This window comes from Phasianus colchicus, chromosome 1, assembly GCF_987193195.1.
Source record: "Phasianus colchicus chromosome 1, bPhaCol1.hap1.1, whole genome shotgun sequence".
Classification (NCBI taxonomy): Eukaryota; Metazoa; Chordata; class Aves; order Galliformes; family Phasianidae; genus Phasianus; species Phasianus colchicus.
In genome coordinates, this window is record NC_143436.1 from 171274836 (window position 1) to 171300808 (window position 25973).

Here is a 25973-nt window from a genome sequence, read left to right on the forward strand (position 1 = left end):
ATAACTATACTACAGACTCAACTGCTATAATTTCTAATTATGATACTGAGAAGAATTTTTAAAAAAAGTTTTTCCAATAAACTGCTAAAGGAAGTAGATTCAAATTCTTCCAAGATAAGTTACATCTGAAGCACTAATGCAGGGTCATTAGATTTACTGTAATCAAGTTCTGAGTTTTCAGCAAGTAAGAGTTCACCCTACATACCTGATCAACAAAGTCACGTTCAGTTCATGTTCAAAGTCACTGATTTGTTAAAGGAAGCCAGTGCACCTACCTCCTGTGACCTCACACATCGGTGTGATTGCAGAGTCATCCACTGGTACCCCTGCTATCTGCTCTGATTCTGGTGATGAAACACCAGGCAAACGAAGTACTAAAGCAAACAACCTCTGATCCCATCGAAAGGGCTCCTTAGTCAACTCGCTTCCAGGCAGAGGAGAATTGAGAGGTAAGTGGAGCTGAAAAGGAATTTAAATCTGTGAGTAGCTACTTCACAAAAATAAATCATGTTACATAGTGATAGCAAATCTATAACCACTTAGAAACACACCTATAACCTTTCCACAGCTATTTATGATTCTCTTTTTCTACCGTACAAGCAAAACTTAATTTAATCAACACTTTGATGAAATTTAAGGACAAGATGAGGCTTGACAATCACAAACTGAGTGGGAACCACCATCTTCTGAATATAAACTTAAGAATCAACAGAACATCTTTAGAATTGTATCTGTGAGAACTAGTTTTCTGCAGATTAAGCCTATTGTCAGCTCAGTCTTCTGGTGGACTCTTCAAGTTAAAAGGCACAGCCAAATGAAAAGGTATTTTTAAATTAAACTTAGTAGAGAAGAAACATAACCTGGGTTATAGCTACTCAAAACAATCCAGCTACCATGACCATCTGATCCAAATAACTCAACTTCAAGCAAATCAACGTGGTGGTTATGTTATATAGCATCAGAAAAGAGGGATTTTAGCTAAGTTGTGCACATCTCTCAATCATACTCATACCTTCTCCGCGCTCTAATTAAACAACAGGTTGAAATCAATACTGAAATCTAAAGTGTTCTTACTTATACATAATCAATAACAATAGCTACAGCTATCTATACAAGGAAGAACTGTCTGTTGTGCCATTGTATTGCCTCTATGTGGGAAAAACTAAATGATTTTTAGTTTCTAATATTAAAAGATACCACCCAGAGACACTGAATAGATGGGGATATTTCATTTTGCTTTAGGTACCAGTGGAAACAGTAGCAGTTCAAAAGTTCCCAACTTCAAACACAGTGCAGTAACAATACAGCAAAATTATTAATTAACAAGCAAAGATTGTCAGAACATCTCAAATTTCTGTACATTTATAACAAGTTAACTGAAACAAAAAAACAAATTGATCCTTTAAAACACATGTAGAAGACATCTCTTTTTGCATAGTTACCTTATGCACAAATTAGTGGAGCAAAACGTTTTAAAGTTTTAAAAATAATCAACTCTAGAAAACTTATGCAGATAAACTAGGCTTATAACAAGTAATTACAGGTTTCAAAAAGTGAAACAAATCCCTGGCAGATGTTACCACCACCAGTACAAGGAAAATCTTTGTTTTATTAAAGCAATGCAGCCACTATGGTAAGAAAAAATCCCCAGAACAATGGCCAAGTAGTACTAACAGTTCTATTATCTCACCACGTGAAAGGGTTAAACCCAAAAGCAGAAACCCAAGAACAGCTGCTAGGATAAAACTCAAACGTTTTCCTTCTAACACAGCATTCAAAAAATTCCAAACCTACATCTTATCTTTATTTTAGCATCAAGTTTCAAAATTTGATGCAAGTCCATCAAAGATATATTTTAGTTCACAGTGATCGGTTATGGAGTTTGCAAAAAAGTCGTTGGAAAATGTTTTGGTTTGTTTTTTTTGTTGTTGTTGTTTTGAACAACAACCTGGAATCATAGACCTTAATTACCAAATCAGAAACAAACTATTTCTGCTTATCTATTTGCAAGCATCTCATATAAGGAAAATAGATGCCTATATCTTCAAAAAATAATTAGCTTATGCAACCTCAAAGCCAGGTAGAAATGAGACAAAGCCACTCAACATCTCAGCAGGAATCAGAATATTGCCTTCTCAGAGCACCTGATGATTCCACCTGAATCTGTTTTTGCTGTTACAAACAGACAGCATATCAGAAGAGCACTATTTTCCCCAAATGTTTTATGGGAAGTTGCTCAAGGGGTACCCAGCTGTGTATGTGGTTTATTACTGATTCATACATGCCTTCTCCCTTTTTATGCAAACAGAACCCAACACCTGCTCACGAAAGGAAAATTAAGGCTAAAAAATAGCCAAGTTCTTCATGAATAGCCTCCAATCCCAACTGTAAGAAGATTCAATTGTAAGCACCACAATGTCATCTATTGGGGCTATTATTTAGGAGTCGACAAACTTCCCAACACAGATTTCAGCCAACAGATGAGTAGGATTTAGTGGTTCTGGAAAGCACATTTCCTTGGCAAAACATACCTTCATAGCAGCACTGTATCCCCCCAGGCAGCACATATTACAAGGTTCCCATCTGACCCTGCCCCATTGCTATTCTGAGTTCAGTGCATCTCAAACTACAAGATCTCCATTCAGCTCAGCTGGTTATAAGTGAGCAAACCCAAAAAACAAAGCAGGTCTCAGCAGAAGACCACTGCAACATGCACAAATTGCTACCAGAAATGTTTTTAAAACCTAACACCACATGCAAAGCCATCAGTACTACATAATATGTCCTCACTCTCTTCTCTACAGTCTGATTTCAGTTAAATTTAACATACATGTTATTGGAGAAGCTGTAGTTTCAAACCAGGCTTCATACTTCACAAACGTTAACAACTGTCTTTTCACACTCAACACTGTTCATAGGTTTTGTTGCTGTTGTTTTGAAACAAAAAAACCCTCAAAACTAACAAGTATTTACTGTAGCACAACTGCATACCTAACAGAAAATAAGGTGGGCCCAGAAACCTGCAATTTGCATTTTCTTTCCCTGCACATTTCACATCTTGTCCTGTTTTATCTTTCATATTGGTCATTGAGAGAAAGATAGAATGAACAAGTGAAAAAAATTATTTACCAACGATGGTCTTCAACGTTGTCTATGTTGAATGACACACAAGTGCCCTCATAACCTCGTAACTTAGTACTGGGAAACAGATTTGTTTTTGTCTCAAGACTTATTTGTAAGAGCATACACAAACTCTACTTTTTTCCTGAAGGTTTTTCTCGTACCCATGTCAAGTAGATCTATAACATTCCAAGCATACTCAGTATTTCACCACTAGAAAACAGTAGGATGAACAACAAGATTCAAGCCCAGCTGATAAAAGTCCTTCAGAATCTCTACTTCAGATCCTTAGGAAATGACAGCATTGTTTTCCTATTATTTTCTGTGCAGTCATTTGCAGTTAAAACAGAAAACCACAGAACATTCTTCTATAGGAAATAAATCCAGATCACAGAGACACCATCTCAGTGACATGACTGATTTTGCCATTCTAATGCTAACTATGTTAACTACAAGCAAGTGCATGCTCAGCTAATAGTTGCACAGTATTCTCATCTCAAGTGTTTTGGGCCTTGGCACCAAATACTTAAAACCCACCCATCTGCTAAGAGAAATAACTTTGATGAGGAAGCATGGGAACATGCAGTGAAAGGGATACATCACCTACTTGTTGCTCAGTTTGATTAGAAATCCAGACTTGAGTTAGAAAAGCTACTTTTAAAAGTATTGAATATTTACAGTTCTTGATTACTGCTGAAAGTAAGAAGGATCTTGCCACTCGTCAGAGTTATTACAGCCAGGATTTGAGACAAATCCTGGAAAGACTTGATGTAGCAATGCCAATGGCTTTGGGATGAAGAGTCCAAAATTACCAATTCCTCCCATAAGAGCCTCCTATAGCAGGAAGAAATGAGAATGGCAACATACAGAGGACAAAGAACATGACTGATGCTGTCTGTTTGCATTATCATGCATCAGTATATCAATGTGTCAATAATCCAGTTTCATGCTTGCAAATGGGAGTTTAATGCTTCATACAAAAATGGAGTACATGTAGAAGGAAGACGTGGAGAGATATCCCAGAAGCTGCAAAACTTGAGAAGTATGACATCAGATTGACTAGCCATTAAATTACAGCATTTTGTAATGTAAAGGGGAATAAGAAATCCTTTCAAGCAATTGAACATTTTCTAAAGGAAATATCAGGAAAAGGCAAAGACCAAGTCTCAGGGACCATGACAGAAATGAATGTCACTTCCAAGATTTTATAGCATCAGATTTATAATTAATGATGGTATTCAAACAGTAGGAGTCCCTCAGTTCCCTAAGTTATAACTGAGTAAAAGTGAATCAAAGGAAGAATTTGCTCAACATGCCTTGCTGAACATAGAATTGATGCAGGCACTTTGCAGTACCTCAGCACTGAAGTGTTTGAAGAACTGAGATTCTTAAGTCCTTCTAATTGGTGCTGGTACTGATGAGAGTTGCATAGACTGCACCATTTGTCTCTAGTCTGAGACAAAGTGTTAAATTCCAGAGGGAAAGGACAACTGAAGAATTCAGTCAAGAATTCAGACTCTATAGAGTTTGACAGCTTATAGTAGGGCAAGTGACAACATTCCAACAGTAATAAAGCCAATTTCATTGGTACGAATGCAATTGTCTGCAAAAATCTGAAAGAAAAAGTTACCTTCATCTTTCCTACTGGCTTCACACAGGCAGCAGTAAGACATTCCCCCACACTTAGACTTCTCTTGTAAAGGCTGAACACGTGCAATTTTCAACATAGTGGGCATTTGCTTTAGAATCATAGAATCACAAGGTTGAAAAGGACTAAGGACTTACAAGATCATCTAGTCCAACCATCCTCCCATCACCATTGCTACCACAAGCACTAAACCACATCTTGCAGCTCCTCATCCAGACGCCTCTTGAACACTGCCAGGGACAGTGACTCCACCACCTCCCTGGGCAGCCATTCCAGTGCCTGACCACTCTGAGAGAAAAAGTTCTTCCTTATGTCTAATCTAAACCCCCTCTGGCACAACTTATGGCCAATTCCTCGGGTCCTGTTTGCTGCCTAGGAGAAGAGGCCAAACCTCTCCTCATTACAACCCTCCTTCAGGAAGTTGTAGAGTGCAGTGATGTCTCCCCTGAGCCTCCTCTTCTCTAAACAATCCCAGCTCCCTCAGCCACTCCTCATAAGATTTGTGCTTCAGACCCCTCATCAGTTTTGTTGCCCTTCTCTGAACACGTTCCAGGGCCTCAACGTCTTTCTTGTAGTGAGGGGGCCAAAACTGAACACAATACTCAAGGTGAGCCTCACCAGTGCTGAGTACCCACTGATCACCTTCAAGTACCCTCACTGCAGGATATCAGTACCAGATTTTCCTGCTTTGTCATTCAATGTTGAAGGAAGGATTTACATGACTATTTGACCAGTTTTATCTTTCAAAAATAAAACACAGTATTCTGTCGTTAAGAATGCTACTACATACTGTAGAAAGCTTGTCTTTTCTTTAGTTTACACTTGCTCACCAAATTACAGTTAACATGAAGTTGCTATTCTACTTTATAACTTAGAAGGTTAAAAAACACACTAAAAGTTTTATAAAGATAACCTACTTGATGTCTTGGATCCAGGCATGCCTTTTCAGTTACTGGCTATGTCTGTTTGTTAGTAGTCCATATAGAATTATCAAGTCATTTAAGTGTCTTCCTTCTACGTCAAACACATTACAAAAATGCTCAAATATCACTTTCCACACAAGCCACTTCTGTGTTATCAGAATGCAATATAGTAGAGTATTAACAGAGTAGAAGTTCAAGAAACTGATGAACAATGATGTCTGATAAATTACTCTGTACACCCAACTGTGGTGTACCATATGAAAAAGTCTGAATACTCCTCTTAAGTTTCAAGAGAGACATCTGGAAATTAGCCTTGTCCTTGAAAGGGAAATGAGTTTAGAGTTTTGTTTTTCTACTGCATGAACTAAGACAGTCACACAAAGCCATCTTTCTTGACTTTTTTTTTTTTAAACATCTTTTTAAGGAAATAATTGTGCAGTCATTAAGCTAAAATAGTCTGGTGTCTCAGCGTTAACTGATTCTGAGTTGGCTACATATCCAAACAGATAATTCAATATATTAAAGCCTTTTAGTGCTTTAAAAACTATACTACAGATTTAACTTGAAATATATTTCTTCCACTCTTATTTTTGATTATAAGGATATTACTGAAGAGGTTATAATCACTTTAAGAGCCTAGTGTGAACAATGTATTTCATATATTGCCCAGCAACAATTTTCTTTGGGAAATGACCACATTAGGTTGGATCTATAGGTACTTACATTTAGATCAGTTAAACATTTAGACGTTTCAAAGAAATCAGTTTCTTCCACTAACATATTTCAAATGAACTCACTTGAAAGAAATAGTGAACTGAGTCTACTAAACACACCAAAATTGCACTACATGCTCCTGTTACGTGATAAGAAAAAAGAGCAATTTAGATTCTGACAGTACTATTGTATAAAATTACCTCAAGATAAAGGAAAAAACGTGCAGATTTAAGCTATTAATTAATGCATCTTACAGTAGGATCATAAGTTTCTCCTCAAAGCAGTATTCAACTGTGTTTAGTACACTGCAAAGAGGTCAGATCTTACCTCTTCCTGTATTCCACTTGTTGTAGTTAATTTACTCCCATCAGTAACTGTTATAATTATTGCTGGCTCCAGAAAAAATGGGTTTCTTCCCTAAGAAAAGAAAAAAGTAGCTTCATTTAAAATGATACAACAACAAATTCGTAAGCTTTGGTTCATTAAGCAGTCATTGACAAAACAGCAAATGTTATTCTCATGTATGGTTCCATGGGTTTCTCAGACTTTTTACAGTTTGGCCATAGAAAGGTAGGCAACACATCTTTACTCAGATAATACATACAAAATATGACAAAAAATGATTAATAGAGGACTTGAAGAATAACACGCACAGCAGCATTCAGACAGCCTTGCAGCTATTTAGAGGAGCAACTTACTCTCCAAATCAGATACGCCCTGTTCTACCTGTTGCAGAGTTGATTTTATGCTTGATTTAATTACTGTGTGACCAACTAAAGCATTTTCACAGCACCTTGTGATAGTGATTCTAGTGTGGACAAGTGTTCTATATATTAAGGAAAAATTTTAAATGAACAGTACTAGCAACTGCTTTTTTTTTTTTTCACTCAAGGAGTTCAATCATACATGCAAGAAAACTTCACAAGAAAGTTATTGAAGAAAATAAACCTTCTATAATGAATTATTTAAGATCCAAATATACAATCTAAGACATTCTGTGATCCAACCAAGTCATTCAACTGATTTGTAACAAAAATAAGTCTGGTTTGCTATTGGTGCTTCCTTTTTTTCTATTGCCAGTATGCTAGGAGTCTTCAGGCCCTTCTGAATAAGAAAGAGGATCCTAAACTAATCCATAGATGTGTCAACTCCAAGAAAAGTTAGTACACTATACCCTAGCCAGGGTTAAAGACAGAATGGCCTAAGGGCCAGCACAAGCTTTTGTTTAGAGGCTTCTATTCTCTATGTCCAAGCTTGACACCTCATTTTTTCTTCAGAAAACAATAAAGATAATGCCAGGTCCAGCCTAGTATCATTTATAAACAAACTCTCTCATGAAGGATTATAATTAATTCTGAAATAGTGGACACAGAATTAACAGCTTTCAGAAAAAAGACCTTTTAAATGATCATATATATATATATAATGGTTTTAAGTACTGATTGTTTAGATCAGAAATATCACTTCACTGAATTTGAAATCCATTTGGTAAGGGGCATTCATTTTTAAGCAGCAACACCTTTACCATGGACAATTTACTTTAGGCCAACAGAAAAAATGAAAAAGCTATTTGCTCTGTTTTCTGAAGCTTAGTGAAGATTATAAGATTTTCTCTTAGAATAGCATTACATACAAAAACTAAGCAAAACCAGAAATTAAATAGTGAAGATCAATTCCTTCTATGATAGACAAGCTACTTCATAATCTAATTTAAATAGCTGTATGAACTTAAGGATTCCTAAAATACAATCAATTTTAATTGAAAGCAATTGTAGAATTTTTTAGCCTCATTTAACTACGAAGAACAGTTATGTTTCTCTGCCAACTAGAATCATGGAACGACCTGTGTTGAAAAGGACCACAATGATCATTGAGTTTCAACCCCCCTGCTATGTGCAGGGTCGCCAACCACCAGACCAGGCTGCCCAGAGCCACATCCAGCCTGGCCTTAAATGCCTCCAGGGATGGGGCATCCACAACCTCCTTGGGCAACCTGTTCCAGTGTGTCACCACCCTCTGTGTGAAAAACTTCCTCCTAGAACTTCACCACAACTACAAAATACCAGCAGGAAGCTAATGATGTTGCAACTGGAATAGTATTTGAAAAAGGGTTTCTATCTAGAGGAAAAGAATATTTCTCATGAATATGGAGTTTTTAAAAAATACTTTCATCCCAGCTCAATAACAGATTATAAAAAGTAAATAAAAACACAAGATTTTAGATTTAGAACATTATGGGTTATACTGTTCTAGGTCAATATTCTGGCACTACATGATGTTATGACGTGGAATACCAGTAACAAAAATCATAAAACCACAACAAATTCAAAATATAATTATGGAAAATTTAGTCTCTGACATCATCTATTAACTACAGTTCCTCATTATCTTAAGTGCTTTTATGTAGCCTAATTGTAATCTCCTAATCTTACCCATCCAAAATTTAAGCCTTAAATTTAGGATCTTAGAATTATGAAATCGTAAAGAAGGAACAAAAATTGCATCTCCTCCAGAAAAAGCCTGAAGATTATATGTATAATGACTTCAGCCTTAATCTCTCATAATTTCACATGATAATGACCGAGATACTGCCTAGAACACAAACATAGCAACTTATTTACAAAAGCTTTTTTTTTTTTTAAACCAGAAAAGAGCAACATACATTTATAGCCAGAGTAACAACTGATTTGAGAATTTCAAAGACTAAGTAACTCTTTTCACAGGAGGGCTAGATGTGGAAACAGTAGCAATTCACTGTTGCAGAACACTTCATATCTATATAAGCACTAAGAGCAAGTTTCCCCTTGAAATCTCTTCACATGTGAAATTACCCATATAACCTTGAGTTCATCAAAAGAGCTACGTATCCTTACAAGAAAGGATTTATGAAATCAAGCCAGACTATACAGTTCACCAGCGAATTCAAGACATGAGTTTGCCTAGCTGCACTTAAACTCACAGTCCTGTATAACTTAGAAACATGAAATGAAGATCTACATTCCATTTAGAGGAATGTAAATTTGAGTATACCAAGGGGAAAAAGAAATATATCAATAAAATGCCTACTGTTTTAGACCAAAAAAGTCTATGTCCTTAACTTTTTAAAACCCCCTGATTCCTCCAGCCATACTCCTCACTTAGCCACACGAAGGCATACAAAGCCACTACTGTCAGGCATTCTTAAGAACAGCCTCTAATAAATATGCTTTCAGAACTCAGATGTTTTAAGTTTAGCAAAATGAAATTCCTAAAGACACTTACAACCTTTTTTTTTTTTTTTTAAAGAGAACTGTAGCAGTTTGTTAATTAACATTTTAGAACTTTATTTCAAACTGATAATTTTTGATTACCTTTCCATTTGAAATATGCTATTACAACAAAACACTGAATTTCCACACCTTAGAAATAGCATGCTCTTGAAAATATCTAGCGTTCCTATAACATAAACTCAAAGACAAGAACTCAGGGTTTCCCATTTCTTAAATAATATAAAGACAACTCTGCTTCAGTATAAGCAAACTTTGAAAACAAGAGCTTTGCTCACTACTTAAGCTAGCATTATATAGGCCAATTCCAGCAAAGTAGAAGCAAAGATATTCCTATTCCTGTGCACTGCATTCGAGTAAATTATAACCACTGACAGGGTATAAACATTTTAGAGTCTATAAACTCTATAGTTACATTTATACTGTGGTAATTTGAGTCTCAAATTGCTCAGGTTACATTAAATCAGTGTTTTAAACTCTTATTTTAGTAAGATAAAAAAGTGGATTTGTTTATAGATAAGTATCTTGGAAAAACTAAGTATTTTCCTAGCTGAAAATTCAGCAGCAACTAGCTCCCATAAGGTCTCCAGCTAGTTGTATCATATTTGATACATACTAATTTGCTCATGCTGTACACCTTTTTAATTCAATTAGCTCAGTTACCCAATTCAAACTTCTCTGAACACAATCTTCCTTATGAAGGCTTCTAGCAGTGGTGGAAAAGCATACTGAAGAACCAGCACCTGAGGTTTTAGCAGCTGACCTATTTAACCACCAAGTACTGTAAAGTGTTACAAGCCCTGCATTTTCAAGAGATAGACACTGATGATTTTCAAGAGATACACTCTGATGAGACCAAAAAACACAGTTTTAGAAGAAAACTTAAGAATGAGTATAAACATTAGGGCAATTCTGGAGGTTTGCTAGGCTAAAATTGGATAAGCAAGAAATCCAAAGCCCAAAAAAACAAATTTCTCTTATGCAACATGCATACTTCTTAACAGCTGATCGCTTGAAGACTGCTTGTTCCAAACCACAAAACAACTCCAGTTACATTAGATGCTATTTCTCCAAACAAAGTACTTCTGTGCTCAAATAATGCAAAACAAAGAAAGAGCTGTGAACACCACGAAGCTTCTCACCTCTCACTTCTCATAAGTCACAGCAAGAGACATGGCTAGCTCACCCTGGCTCGTGTGTCATTTTTAAAAGGAGCCTTAGATTGAGCCAGAAATGGATGAAATTATCAAGCCCAACTTCTGGTTAAGACTGCCAGGACCAAAGATTCAATTTCATAGACAAATTTAGCAACCACTTTCAGAATGATTAATACGCAGATGGGTTTTTTTCTTCTCCAAGTTGTACACCTAAATCAATTCTAGAACAACCATGACCTGCAGTTCAGCAAATATACGGTATTTTACATTATTCTACTTGCACCAAGAGAACATTTACTTAAGACTACCATCATGCATACATTTAAATATTAATTTCAATGTCAGAAGTGTTGAAAATTGTAAGTAATAGCTGAACTGGAAACATGACAAAAAATACCAAGTCAGAGACTAAAAATGACATACCAACAAAAAATGACTACTAAAAATTCAAGATTACTGACTTAGAAAGACTCATGTAAATTCCAGAGACTAGAAGCTGAAAAAATGCAATTTTAAAAGAACATATTAGTAGAAATCAGAAAGGGAGATCTCATAGAAAATTCTTCTCATGCTAATTTTCAGATCATGATCAAGTTCCTGAAAGCAAATATGCATTCATTTCAGTAATTCATAGAGTTTAACAGGAGAATGGAGGTTCTATTGCTCTTCCATTACACATTTTTGCAGTAAACCCTTTTTATTTTCAATCATAACAGCCCTAACCATCAGTAAAGAGAACTGAGTAATCTGTTCAGGAAATACAAGTGTGCACTTTTCAGTTCAATCCTTTTTTTCTTCCCCTTCCAGATCTTAAAAGTTCAAAATGCTCATAAATGACGATGAGCATCTGTGAACAATCTTGGTGCAAAAACAATTGTTTCAAATAAGACCTAAAAAAGACAGAATTATGGTAAAATTATTAGCAGTAACACTGGAAGATCTGTACCTCCTACACCAGTAAAGGACTTAAATACCGAAATGCTGAACTTGGATTCCAGCAAAATAAATGATCCTATCTATTATGTTTTTTCCCCTCTCTTTTTTATCTTAGCAATATCAGTTATGCTTTAGCATAATTATAAAATGTTTAAAACATGAACATTGCCTTTACTGGAGACCTTTCCTTGCTCAAGGCAGAAGATTATTAGGGAAACAGACAGGTATTTAACAGCTGCTCTGCACCAATAGCTACACAAGAACAGCAGCATCTTATTCAACTTTTATCAGCATTCATTATCTTCTATTATCTCTGCAGAACTAGTTAGTATAGTCATTCAGGACCATAAATTCAATTCTATTTTATACATTACACAATTGTTTCCCAAGTCCCAAACACAGTTGAATACTCTGGCATCATACTAAAGTTTAAATGAATTCAAAATTGGCAATAGAACTGTTCACTGAAACCACTTTGCCTTTAAGATTTTTTCAAATGAATGTAGTCACACTACAACTACACACATAAACACACTACAGTGCTCAAGAATAAGCTTTCTAGTTCAGTAGACAAGTAAATTTTCCTACTATTTGATAAGAAGCAACACTGCTTTAAACTGAAGCTTTTTCTGGTATTATACACAGGATTAAGATCTCTGACAAGCCAGATTTCATGCAAAAAGAGTTGCTAAGTCATCTGTTTTGCTACCTGTAAGACACTGGTGATCACTGAGAAGACAGTGTAGCTTTGCAATAGGACCAACAACTTTGTTACTACTAGAATAAGGTATCTGTACCACACATGAATTTTAAGATCACTTTCAGAAGCCTTAGAAGTTTCATGAAAGCTAAATTAACAATTCCGAATTGTAAATAGGACATAATTGGTTGAAGACTTATGAAGTTGATATCCAATTAATGGCAAAGAGACAAACAGTAACTGAGTGGAATCTTATGAAATTAGGAAATCCAGGAATTCCACTACCACCAAAAAGAAGTGCCCAGTATTCTTCTGAAAGAGATACAAAGAAGAGGGTGAATTCTTACCTTTAACTCTCATTCTACAGTCTACATAAGCACCTGCAGTACAGACATCCATTTTCTATTAAAACATCAAAATCTTTCTCATCCCTACAGCATCCAAAATGGGAGGATTTATGTTCTACCTTCCTCTGAAGCTAGGCAGCTGGGAATACTACTTCACCCTTAATTACAGGTTTCAAGAAGAATACAGGTAAAATAATCCTTGAAGGTCATTTGAGAGACTCTTTAATACACCACCCCCCCCCCTCCTCAAAAAAGAAGAGTTCCACATCCTGAAATAAAAGTGAATCAGAAACATAATTAATAGTAGCAGACACACAGTAACTAAAAACACCAATGTGTCTGACAGAGGGATGTGGGAAAGAAAGAGGTTTGCCAAAGGAGTTTTGATTGACCCCATGACAAACACACACTAAGAAGAAAACACCAACTTCCAAAACCACTCCCGATTCCCACACATTAGGACTAGATTGGGTTTTTATTGTACTTCTACTCCCATACAGTAAAGTATCTATAAATTGATGTTTGGCCAAAATAAGTGAGATACTTAAATAGACTATGTTATGTAGTATTTTTACTCTGCAATTAGAAAGCCAGCCAGCAGAGGGAGCACAAGTTACTAAAACCTCTCCTTATAAGAGGTGATCGAGGAACAAGGAGATAAATGTTCTGTATGAATACTGTCTCAAAATACACAGCAACAAAGTAAACACTCTTTTCCTCTGTGACTGCATTTACCTAAGAAAAGGCTGAACAATTGTATAAGCAGAGACAAGAAGCAGCTGCTTACCAGATCCTAGCCTATTAATCAAACTATCTTAATCTGTTAGCTCATGGTTTCTAACACCAAAGACATACCATAAAACCAATTCTTGGTTTTTATTGCTGTCTAATGCCCTTATTCTACTGCCCATCCTTTGGAAGCCTCAGTCACAACATTCAATTACATTCAGCCCACCGACTTTTATTCTGAAGATAAGAAGAACTATTTTATCTTTTGGACAAAACCTTAAGAACAACTTTAAGAAACAGCTTTCTAGAACTTATCAAGATCTGAACTCATGCTTCCACTAACTCATCCTCTTTTCCCTCAAAGAAAAGGAAAATGATGTTCAAGCAGTCACATTTTCTCCTGCACTCATTCACACTCTGGAAGTCAGTATATTGATGTCAATGATTTTGCAGTAAGAATGGACATCACAGTAGAGCTTTCCTTCATGATGTGATTTCAAAACCTGAATTCAGCAACCTACAGCTATCCCTCTCTATAAGCTACAGAGAAGATATTACAGGCAAAATGAATTTTCATTTCTTAGAGAACTCTTCTTTAGCTAACTATGTTACAAATAGCTAAGAGTTACTCTTCCAACGTCGAAGGCATACAATAAACAGTTTCTTATCCAGAATGCTCGCAAAGGATTACAAGGTAGTTGAATAGCTTTTCCTTCATCTCTCACTACTGGCTCTAAAGATTAACAGTAAATTGGATGATCTTCACACATGCAGGTTATTGATTCTATGGTACAACTGAAGTTTTCTGTATTTCAGGTGACCGGAAAAAAAAGGAGTTGCAGGTTAAAGAAAACAATTAGCAAAGGAGAACACAAGAGTAACTTCCTCCTCAGCCAGGCAAGAAATTACACTTATTAGCACAGCAGTTGCAGAATATAGGAATGAAGGGAGCATTCTTAAACAGGTTTCGCAGTTCCACATCAGAAAAGGAGATTTAAGGTACACAGTAAAATATACATAGGATGAAAAAGTAATTTGCACCAGAGTATTCTTGAATATATCTTAAAATAATATTGAAGCTGCAAATATATTCTTATATCTTTTCTGTCCAGCTTGGAAGCCCCACAGCAAAATTCAGAGATCCAATCAGAAATTACTTAATATATTACAGGGACAAAACTACTGAATTACATGAGAAATGAGATATCAAACTCTTTGTTAAAAAAAAAAATCACAAATTTTTAATATATGATACATAAGTACAAGTTCTCTGCTTGTTTTACCTGCCCTTGCAAGTCTGAGTTCTGTAAGCAATAACTGCATTGTATACCTGTCCTGAAACGTGCAATAAAGTTATTCTGCAATTCTAGTATCATTTTTACAATGCTCGTAACTTTGCAGATTCTGGGTTCTCAAGTCTAGGACTGAATCTAGTGAAGAGTAATGCATAGAAAACTACCTAATTATGCACACACAGTCATCTTGGAATGCTTCTCAAAAAGTTGGTTCTAAGAACAAAACCAAGATTAACAGCAAGAAACACCAAAAAGGCAACTGAAAACAGCCTGAGAAGGAGATTCAATGCAAAAGATGATTATTCCAGAATATAAAGCCTCCACAGCAAGTAGTGCACATATGAAAACAGAAGGGAGATTTGCCAAGGAAGCATTTTTATAGACTTGGTACTGAATAACACAAAAATAATGAATACACAGTAGGATTTACTAGGACAGCAGACTATGAATCCCAAGATTCACAGATATTCTAAGTTCATACATCACATAATTCCAAACATTTGTAAATCAGCCTCAAAAACACCACTTCATTATAAAAGTTTGTCCTGTTTCTTTTATCTAAGAGTAAATTTAATTGAGTTCTAAATAATATATTATGTAAGTGATAACTTCTTGATTAACTTGTAAGCGCTCCAATTTAGGTTAGGTCCTTGATAAGTTTCAAAAACAATTAAGTCCTTGAATCTTTCACAATTTATGACAGGTAATTTAACATGATATTCTCAAAAAAACAAGAGCTACGTAATGTTCTTCATACACAGTCAATTCCAGCAAGTAATAATGAGGAACAGCAACAAAACTGAAAACAACAAAAAGAAAAGCTACTAATATTTTAAAAACGTTAGCGCCAAACTCAGTGATTCATGAAAATCCCCCAAATGAAAGAACTAATTCTGCATGAAATTGAAATACACAAGGAGGAAAATAACTGAGTATATCTTGCACCTTATTTTTAAGGTAATGGAAACTGTTACTTAAAGATAAAGATGCACCTTATTAGGTATAGATTTGTAAATGAATTGCTACTGGAATCACACTGAAGTTGGATAAATCAGCCTGCAAATCCCGGTGGTTTCCAAAGTTGTTTGGCTAAATACAGTAAATGCAAGCTGCTAAAGAACAGCTTATATTTGAGCTTTTATACGCTTTTTAAAAACAGCTGATATAACTGTCCATGCCAAACATGACTTGATCTTTAAAGCCAACCCCCAAAAAGCTGGGTTTGAAGATCATTTTGCTCATATTTTCTAAAAATATTTCTGAATCTTTTATTCTAAAAATAACTGACCTTGTCAGGCTTTGGATCAAGTCCCTAATTACTGCATTCTGCTTCACAGCAGTGACTTCACATAGCTAGGCCTGGCTCAGTTAGTGGAATTCACAGGGTTAGGACAGGCCTCTGTCCTCCATGTACTGGAATAGCAAATTTCACAACTACCAGCCTACTGAGCATGGAAACATCAAATAACCAAAGTGGAAAAGCCAAAGAAATGTATACAAAATTCACCCTACCTTTTTGTAAGTTATCAACTCAGGTTAAAGACAATCTGACTGAAGGTAGAGTATTGGACTCATGAATGTAAGATAAATGATTGCTGCCCCAACACTTCCCAATGATTCCCTCTTGGAGTTTATCACCACTACAGCAGGAACAACCTGGCTGTTAAAAAATTGATTCTGAACCACTTTAGTTCACAGTTCAGCTTATTAAAGTATCTGAATCAATCACTAGTTTAGTTTAATTTACTACATGAAGTCACAATCACAACGTGCTCCTAGTTTGGCATAACTACAAGAGTCCAGACGTTCAGGAGTGGAGCAGAGCAGTTAGGATGGGTGTCATTTCAGCAGTCTTACAACAACGCACAAAATGAAGTGAGTACTTTGGGATTTAAAGTCCCAGGGTGGAGCATTTGGTGAAGGAAAGATGAACACAGAATATGAGAAATGACTATCTTCAACTAAAGCAACAATGTCAGCACCTTAAATTGATTCCTGTGACAAATATTCTGGATTTGTCCAATGCAGCCTTTTGTCTCAAGGAGACATTGACAAAAATGCACAGTATATTCAGATCATTTATCGTCAAGCACTGTTACTGGATGAAATCAGGTTAACACCCTGCTCCCCACAAGCAGGCACAGTTGCATGCAGACTGAAAAAAAACATGAATTAAAAGGAATGGACACTGGACAGACACCAAATATGACTATTCAGGCAAATTTCTACTGCATGAGTCAACAACTGGACACTAAGCATGATTTTCAATATTTACGTCCTTGAATAACTGTCAGAACTGCATACTAGAGAACTACTCTGCTCCTGCTAGATCAGTTTTGTACAATATCCCCAAGCTTAAAGCCCTGGAACAACATCAGACATAACCAATACTTATCAGCTATTCTATTTATCAAGTTATCAATGCTGCCAGGCCTACATTTGAGAGTAGGATTGGCTTTTACAAAACCTCTCATCCTCTCATTCAAATAGAAGCCTTATCGATTCAGTTGCTTAGTCATACTCATTCATGTTTCCAGACTAAAGTTAAGTTGCCATCTTAAAATTAAATACTTACTATTTTTTATTTATGTGTATATATATACTATAATTTAAATATTACATATGTTAATTCAGCTGTAGGCACCAACCCAATTTCCCTAACTGGAAAAATGTAGGCTTAAATCTACAGCAGACTGCAGATTTATGGGAGCCAGGGCAAATCAATTAACTGAGGCACAGGCACTACCTCTAGAATAAAAACAACAGGTGCTTAGATAACATTCTTGAGTTCTAATTATTTTAAGATAAAAATTGCTATACATTTTTGAAAAATCTAGTCCATTAAGGGTCAGCTTTACAGTACCGGGATTACAGGCATCCCTTCTTAATTTTTAAGGCGAAGCATACAAGCAATAAGAAGCACCTGAAATCCTATTTGCTTTCAATATTTAGCATTTGACTAACATCAACACATTGATACATAGAAAATACTTCATAAATACACACAAACCATTTCCTATCTGATGTAGTAGCTTTTCTTGAAATAAGATTGGGCTATGCTTAGGACAACGAAAATTAGCACCATAATCACACAATGCAAACTGCATACTCGATGGAGTTCTGTATTAGCCAGATGCTAATGCTCACAAATTTTATGAAATTCCAATCTGTTGCACAAACAACAGCTGAAAACAACTTGATTAAAGGGCCACACAGTACGATGCTAAAAATCGCAACATGGAGTGCAAACATTAATATGTTCTCCAACTGGTAGATGCAGATATGGAAATACTCTGTGAACCAAAAGACACACTGTGCCGTTACAGGCACAAATACACTACAAAAAGCAAAAAAAAAAAAAAAAAAAAAAAAAAAAGTTAGGCACATAACAAACAAAAGCACTTCCCTTCAGACTTTGGAGGCATGGGCTGTCCAATTACTCAGTAAAAAAAAAAAAAAGTTAGAGAATACAGTGATAGACATTGGGGAAAAAATGCTTTGTCTTTTATAAAATGACCAATCTCTGTCTTCGAACGTAGGAGTATTTGCTTCCCATCCCTGGCAGTTGGCTCCAATGAAGCACAAACATAAAGAATATTTCACCTAGAGGACACATATCTTTAAGCACCTAAATAAGAAAGATAGTATATCCAGGGAGTCTATGATGAACTGTGACAGATACGAGGTTCAAGATAAAAAGGCAAGAGATACAATATTGGAACTCCAAACTGTCCTCTTCTGACTTGCCAGTGAGGCCAAGGAGCAGCCTGACACAGACACCTACTGCAGCTGCTGAAGTGCTGGCAGCCTGCCCCCACCTGATCCCTAAAAATCAAAGTCACTGCTGACACATTATGGCACTGACCCTTCCAAATCCAATTTATTGAAATATCAAGCACTTAAAGAATCAAAGCGGCCAAAGCATATTTGATATTCAGAACATGAGGAAGTATCTCAACTCTTCCTGCTAATGAAAGAGATGGATGAGATCATTTTAACCAGGAAAAGCACAGCATTTCGTGTAAGCTTGCTTTAACTTTTAATTCTTCCTTAAAAAGGTACTGGATTAGAAGTAGATGAGTGATTTTAACAACACCTAAGTCTGATATGATTATTACTCCTGAGACTTAGTGAACTTTGTTAGTCTGGGAAGGCTGAAAAGAATGCAGCCCCTCTGGCAAGCGGAAAAAGATGTCATAGTGCTCACTAGAAGATACGATAAAACAAAACTACCTACAGATTAGAATCATTTTAAGTATGGACTAGATAACAGACTTGTAAATTACAGCCTAAAAACTATAAATTAGGAAACCGTGCTTAACTTCATCACATAGGAGGTGAAAAAGACTGATTTTCATCAGCACTTCACATACGTCTTCGACATAATAGGCATTAAAATCTATGCTAAGGCTATTTCTACTTAATAGGGTAATTCAAAGTCCTCTATTTTCTTTAAGTATTTCTGCCATTATACCTAAGTTTGCTGAGTTGCTTTCTGTTGTCTGAAATTCTCCCCTTTATGTTTATTGGGAAAGGTGAAAGAGAATGGGAGATCTCCACCAGGAGTGTAAAGATCAGCCTCTACCAACATGAAAAGTAAAGCGCTGTGTAACCATGCAAGCATGACAAAGCAGGAAATGCTTATCTAAACTTTGGTTCCAAATTTGGATGCACATTAACACAAACCACTCCAGTGCAGTGTTTATGACCCCCAAACGCCAAGACAAAAGGCATGCCTGATGGATTTTGACTTTTGGAAGCAAGGAATTCCAGTAACAATCCTCAAAAAATGATCAGAAAACAAAACTATTCAACAGAACATGTCACTGCAAATGTATAACATATGTAAATACCAGGGACAAGATTTCATATGAGTGTTTCATGCTCTTTTTTTTTTTTAAGCTCAGCATATTTTAGGGCACAGATGTGCAACAAATAAGGAGATGGTCTACAGCGTGTCTTAAAAATTGAAGAGCACCTACAAATACAATTAGAATTGATCTCCTAGGCACCACTATCTACATGTACTTGGAACATAATTGTATTTAAGCTATTTTGGCCAAACGTGTCTCTAAAAACCAACTCTTAAGCTTCACTGTGTGAACACATCAGCACTAGTGCTACCCTAACTACAAATGGGCCTAACAGTATGTTCAGAGAAATGCAGAGTAGCAACTAACCTAAGCTTAGATTGTTTGATGTTCATGCATTGTATGAATAAAACCTCTGGGGAAAAAAAAATAATTAAAAAAGCCATTGAATGCAGGGCACCTTTCAACTTCCAAATCAGAAATGGCTGTTTCTAATCATTACTGTATTTCTAAAACACCCATAAACAATTCACTTCTACTTAAATTTATGTTAGTTTCAAAATGTCTTAATACACTTTTCCGGGTGAAATACAATGTAGAAAAAAAAAAACTCTCACTAAAACTGGGTACAAACTTTTTAAGACACCAAAAATGTATTTCCATTTTTTTAAATAGGGAGTGCACTTTTCTCATCAGTGGGAATGAAAAACATCTCTCAAATCCACTTGGAAGTATTATTGTTGGACTTTTTGTCTCAAAACAACTATGTTAGCATGTACTTTTGTACCACCATGTTTAACATGTGAAATTCATCTCTAAGACAGTTTGTCCATATCAATAATTATGCTGCTGAAGATACGTGCAATTTAAATTAACGAGATAAAAAGCTCATTTTCTGTTATTGAAAAGTTTTCTACTAGCAATATTGAAACGAAATTTCATCTTGAAAAAGGAAAAAGTAGAAAAATAGAAAAAAATACCAACACAATGACTTTGAAAATCCTTAAATGCATTTTATCCTCTCAAGCCTCATTTGATGTAATAATGAAAAAAATAGTAAGAGACCTTCATTAAGCAAATAATAGAGAAAGTGAAACACAGGGTTTCAGATAATCAGAGCTTTAGCGATTTCAAACATCCGTCAGATTCATTTTTAGTAGTGCTGTGTTGGTCCTTTGCATGCAAGTTTCAAAATACCAGTGATGCATTTCACCTACCTTAGCTTCATTGCTCATTCTTAGATACTTGACTAGAAACTGCAAACAACTGAAGTAAATAGCTGGTTCAATTCAGCCACTTGTTTATATTTTGCTGTGTTATATAATAGATACAGTTGTGTTTTATGTTTTCACAGAAAGAATAATTCCAGAAACACGTCGCTAGTATTTAACCCTTCCATTATCTCTAACAAGCTGCATTTGTTTGTAACACTCAAAAATGTTCAGTTAAATTGTAACTACACAGCTGAACTTGTAACTCATACCTCCGAACAAGTCATAGCAGTAAGAGTTAGAAATATATTTCAAAAGGATGGAAAATCTGCTAGAAATAGATTCAGTATTTGACTACCCAAAACAATGGGGAAATTGAACTGGGGAAAAGATGGCAAAGGGAAGTCAATTAGCTAAAACTGGGCCAACGAAGTACTACGTCCTGTGTGATATGTGAGCCTACTGAACTGTGTATGTTTAAATAGCTTTCTTCCTAAATTTATCAAAATCTTGTGAATTTTTCCTAATTTTTCTTTTCCTTTTCTATAATAATGCAGGAGGTGAAAAGGATCATTATTCTTAGCAAAAAGCTGACAGCTGATTTGAAGGTTCATTCTTTTGCTATTATAATCTGGACAAAACATAGTATGTGCAAGAAATTATTACTGGACTCAAGAAATATAAAACAGTTCATCAGTCCGCAGTGCTGTAAAAATTAAAGGAATACTCACCTGAAAATATTTACTTTCAAAATCCCTAATAAGCTGACTGTTAAGAATATAAAATTATTTTCCTTTTGTCTGTTTTACTGCCTCTTTGTGTGCATGTGTGTGTGTGCTATTGACAGAAGACTTCAAAAACTGATATTAAAAAACCCTGGGTAAGACAAAGGAATTATAAAAACATACTATAGCATTAATATCAGAAACAGCTTTTAAAGATATCTTCCAGATTCTTGATAATCTAATGATACTGACTGTGTCTCTTTAAGATCTGAACATGAGATACTATTATCAGCTAATATAGCTGTATGCTCAATCATCATGAGCAACTGAGTACTTATTTACTGAAAAAGTAATAATGGTAAATACTCATTAAACTATAAACATTAATTTTCCAAGAAAACATGAAAGAGATTTTTCTCAATTTCAGAATGACCAGTCATCACTCTTGTTCAGGAAGTCAGCTGATGGAGAACTCTGGTCTGCTTAGAAAGAAATCAAGCATAGTGAGTCACACTACCATTTAAACAAACAGTTCAAAGTTAGTAGGGAGACAAGACATCACGCTGCTGGATGACTTAAGCAAACAACCCCATTGTGTTCATAATGTGTCTTGTCATTTTTATGTATAAGTATTTGTTCTACAACTCATACACATGAAACAAATGGAAGAAGGTTGTCCATACAACCAAAAACCAAGCATGTTAGTAAAAAGATGAGATTTTTTTCCAGAGAAAAGCTCAGTTAATGTTTGGACTTATTACTTCACATAGCAACACACCTAAAATAATCTAAATGTTGTGTTTCTCTAAAATTATCTGTTCCTCCACTCTAAGATAATCACTCTCCAAACTTTTCACTATATTTAAGTAAAATATTCAAATATTCTATAATCTTAGTATTTTTAATTGACAAAGAAATAAGTGAATTTGAGTTAAAAAAAATATATTTTGAATGTCACTGAGAATTCTGGTGATTTTTATCATCCTGACTTCACAAGCCTCTCTTAGCACATACGTTTAGACACAGATTTCTCTTAAGACATTTAGGTAGTAGACTTCAACAATAAGAAGTCTAATGGATAACATGAGCAATTACTCAAAGGCCAATATGAACTCGAGGCAAGTGAACTGGCCTGCATCTCATCCTGTGAGTGCCGACAGATCAGCTAAGAGCTACAGAATTTAATTTGATTTATGAAAATCTGCTACTTTGATTAGTAGAGCCAGAATGGGAACCAGACACTTCAGCAGCAGATGATCTGGCACTTGTAATATATCCATCTATTTTTGCAGATGCTAGAAGTCGTCAAAGTTCTACTCAGTCACTTGACTGGGCATTTGGACACCTCTTCAACAGTCTGTTCCATGCATGGAACAGAGCAAATAGCATGCCTAACCACAGCAGGTTCAAGCACAGAGAAACACCTCCAACCAAAACAGACTAGACAAAGCTACTGCTTCACAGACAAAAGAGCATCAACTTGCAATAATGAGAACTACTAACTGGCCAAAATAGTCACGACCATTCAATTACCCACTTGACTAAGTTCTCAAGCCTAGCTGGTTCACTCAGTGCAAATTATATGACATGGGTTTCACATATTTTTTCACATGTAAAGAGCATGTATTTCATGTATGTGTCTACTATGGTAAATGTTCCAAAAAGCTTCATATTGCTAATGTAACTAAGAAAAATGGCAGAAAATGGGAAAGATTAGCACACAAAAGAGAACAGCAGATGGTAATAGATAAAAAAGCTATGTGTGGAACTAGCAGGTTTTTTTCCTTGAAGTTTCATCACCAAACTGGCATTTTACAAACGTTTAGACTTACTTAGTCACCTAGTGGCAAAGCCATACAGTGCAACATGAGAGAGATCTCCTTCCCAAACAAACATGGCGTGTTATCATAAACTGCACTCGGACTGGAAAAGGGAGGGAGAAAACGGGGACTTATTTTCACAGCCACATTCCCATGTTAAATACCAAGAGCAGTAACTAATCCTCAGAGAGCAGATGAAGCATTACATGAGAACAACAAACAAAAAGGGGAGATTCACTTTAGTACATCCTATGTGAAAAATACAGGATATACCTTTCCCAGTATTGGTAACATCTTTTATGCAAAACAAATCCAGGGTTTGATCTACTGCCAGAAAGAACTGGGTATGCTTCTTAAAGTGCATATTTAACCTAGAGTTACTGGCTTGTAGCAAGTCATACTACCGAGCAAGGGAACACTGGCCCTTCCCAGAAGTAGTCCTGCTTTAAAGGGACGGCTGCAATACAAGAGTTTAAAAAGCAGAGCTTTTGAAGGTTCTGATATAAACCAAAAGAAATGTGAAAATGAGGATATTCAGAGAAATGTTGAAGTAAACGTTGAAGTTATTTTCAGTGGAAAATAAAGGTTTGAAAAAGAAGTGCCCAGCTTAGTACCTCAGGTGTTTTAGTGCTGTCAGAAAAAAAGCTCCTCTCCCAGACTGTACTTAACTGATACAGCACCGTATACAAAAATCAAAGTTTTGAAAACCTCACTGGGCTCATCAGTTAAGATTCTGGAATTTGTTACAAAAAAAATTTACAATTTAACTGAGAAGGTCAACTTGTAGCTTACACTGTAGTTTTTAAAAAAGTGTAAGGAGTAAAATAGGAAATAACAGTTGGGCGCAGAACTGTAGTCAGTACCTAAACTTCTTCAGACTGTCTAAGCTCTGCTTGCTTTTGATGAAGCTCCTGTATTTAATACTTCATGAAGACACTACTTTGGGCAATGGGTTAATTGGTGCCTGTGGGAGTCTCGTGTTTTATGATTTTTCCACCTATTACCAGTCAACCTACCTGCCCATAGTTGTCTATGCCAGTTACTAATCTATTTAAGTTTAATAAATCAAAAGCTGTTCTTAGGGACTGGCCAAGAGTTGTAAGTCCTTCAGCCTGAAGGTTTTTCAGTTCATTCATGAACGTCGCATGGTTTTCCTTCCAGCCAGCCTGAAAAGAGAAACGTGAGAAGGCTTATTGGTGGGACGAGCTCGGGACAGGAGCCTCCTACGGGATCGGGCTTTTCTGTTGGCTAGAGCGTCTCCCTTAAACGCTAAGAGAACACCTCAAAAGTTACCAATATTCAGTATCACGAGGAAAAGACGGACTTTTAAGATCTTAACGCTCCGCGTTCATCGAGTATTTGTTACAAGGGTTTCTGCGAAGCCACACACACACACAGACACGAAGGTACCTCCACACAGGGCTCGCGACCCCCGCAAAGCGATGCCCAGCGGCTTCACCCCCCGCGTCCCGCAGCCCCCGCCCCCGCCGTGTTCTCCTCTCCCGCCCCTTCCCCGCCGAACTCTCCTCGGACTTGCTGTCACTTCTCCCAACTTGAGCACACCTCCCCCACAGTTCAGTGCCGCTCACACACACCACACGGGGGATATAAAAAAAAAAAAATGTCGGCCATGTTGATGTCAGCGCCGCCGCCGCCGCTGCCCGAACCCGTGCGTGCGCGGCGCCGCGCGGCCCGGCCCGACCGAGGGGGCGGCGCGGCGGGGCAGGAAAGAGGGCCGGGGGGCGGCGGGGAGGGAGGGGGGAGCGGGGTTACCTTGATGGCGTATGGAGGCTCCTCGAAAGTGACCAGCATGTACCTGTCTCCCCTGCTGGCCGGGTCCCGGGCTCGGAGCTGCGGCGCGGGGACAAAGCGGAGGGTGAGGCGAGAGGAGGCGCCGGAACCCCCCCGGCGCGACGCTGCCCACCCCCTCGCCCCCTCCCCCCGTCTCTCCCGCAGCCCCCCGCGCCCCCGGCCCGCAGCCCCCCGCCGCCCCCTCCCCTCTCGCTCGCTCTCGCCTCCTCTCGCCAGGCAGCGCCGGTACCTTCATGAAAGTCTCTACAGCGCCTTTGGCTATGTCCAGATAGGTGGTGCCCAGATGGGTGCGCTGGTTCATGGAGGCGGACGTGTCTATCAGGAAGAGTAAGATGGGCATAGTGCGGAGGGGCCGGCGGCCGGGCGGCTACATGGACAGCGGGCGGGAGGGAGAGGGGAGAGCAAGGGGAGGGGGGGGAGGAGGAGGAGGAGGAGGAGAGGCAGCCGGGGTCGGGAGAGGAGCGAGTGGCTGTGAGTGCTGTGCACGGGAAGGGCCTCCCGCTGCCCCTCTGCCGAGGCGGGGGAAGGGGGCAGCGCTGCCTGCCCTGCCCTCCTTTGTGTGAGGGGCCTGCCCAGCCCGGCACGGGCCGGGTGCTGCGGGAGCGGCGGGGAGGGCTGCGCTGCTGCTAATCTTCCCCCCCGCCACCACCGTCCTCCTCCACCGCCGCCCGCCCTCCCCTCCCCCTGTTGATGTTACTCAGAAGTTTCAGGCGGACCAGCCGCAGCCCGACCGCCCCGGCACTTTCTCTCTCTGACTGA

General features: G+C 37.5%; 1 protein-coding gene across 4 annotated transcripts in view; it reads right to left on the reverse strand.

Moving 5' to 3' along the window:
- INTS6 (integrator complex subunit 6) overlaps nucleotides 1–25973 on the reverse strand; it is a 42016-nt gene extending 16043 nt beyond the window's left edge. For 3 of the 4 annotated variants that reach the window (XR_016462218.1, XM_031615911.2, XM_090132272.1), the window contains exons 1-5: nucleotides 25444–25973; nucleotides 25176–25253; nucleotides 24419–24568; nucleotides 6733–6822; nucleotides 276–459 (exon numbers count right to left, since the gene is read on the reverse strand). Coding sequence is in view for 3 of the 4 variants with exons in the window: in XM_031615911.2 (XP_031471771.1) it covers nucleotides 276–459; nucleotides 6733–6822; nucleotides 24419–24568; nucleotides 25176–25253; nucleotides 25444–25554 (613 nt within the window). In the remaining variant the exon portion in view is untranslated. The remainder of the gene's footprint in view (nucleotides 1–275; nucleotides 460–6732; nucleotides 6823–24418; nucleotides 24569–25175; nucleotides 25254–25443) is intronic. The other variant, XM_031615910.2, reaches the window with a different exon arrangement.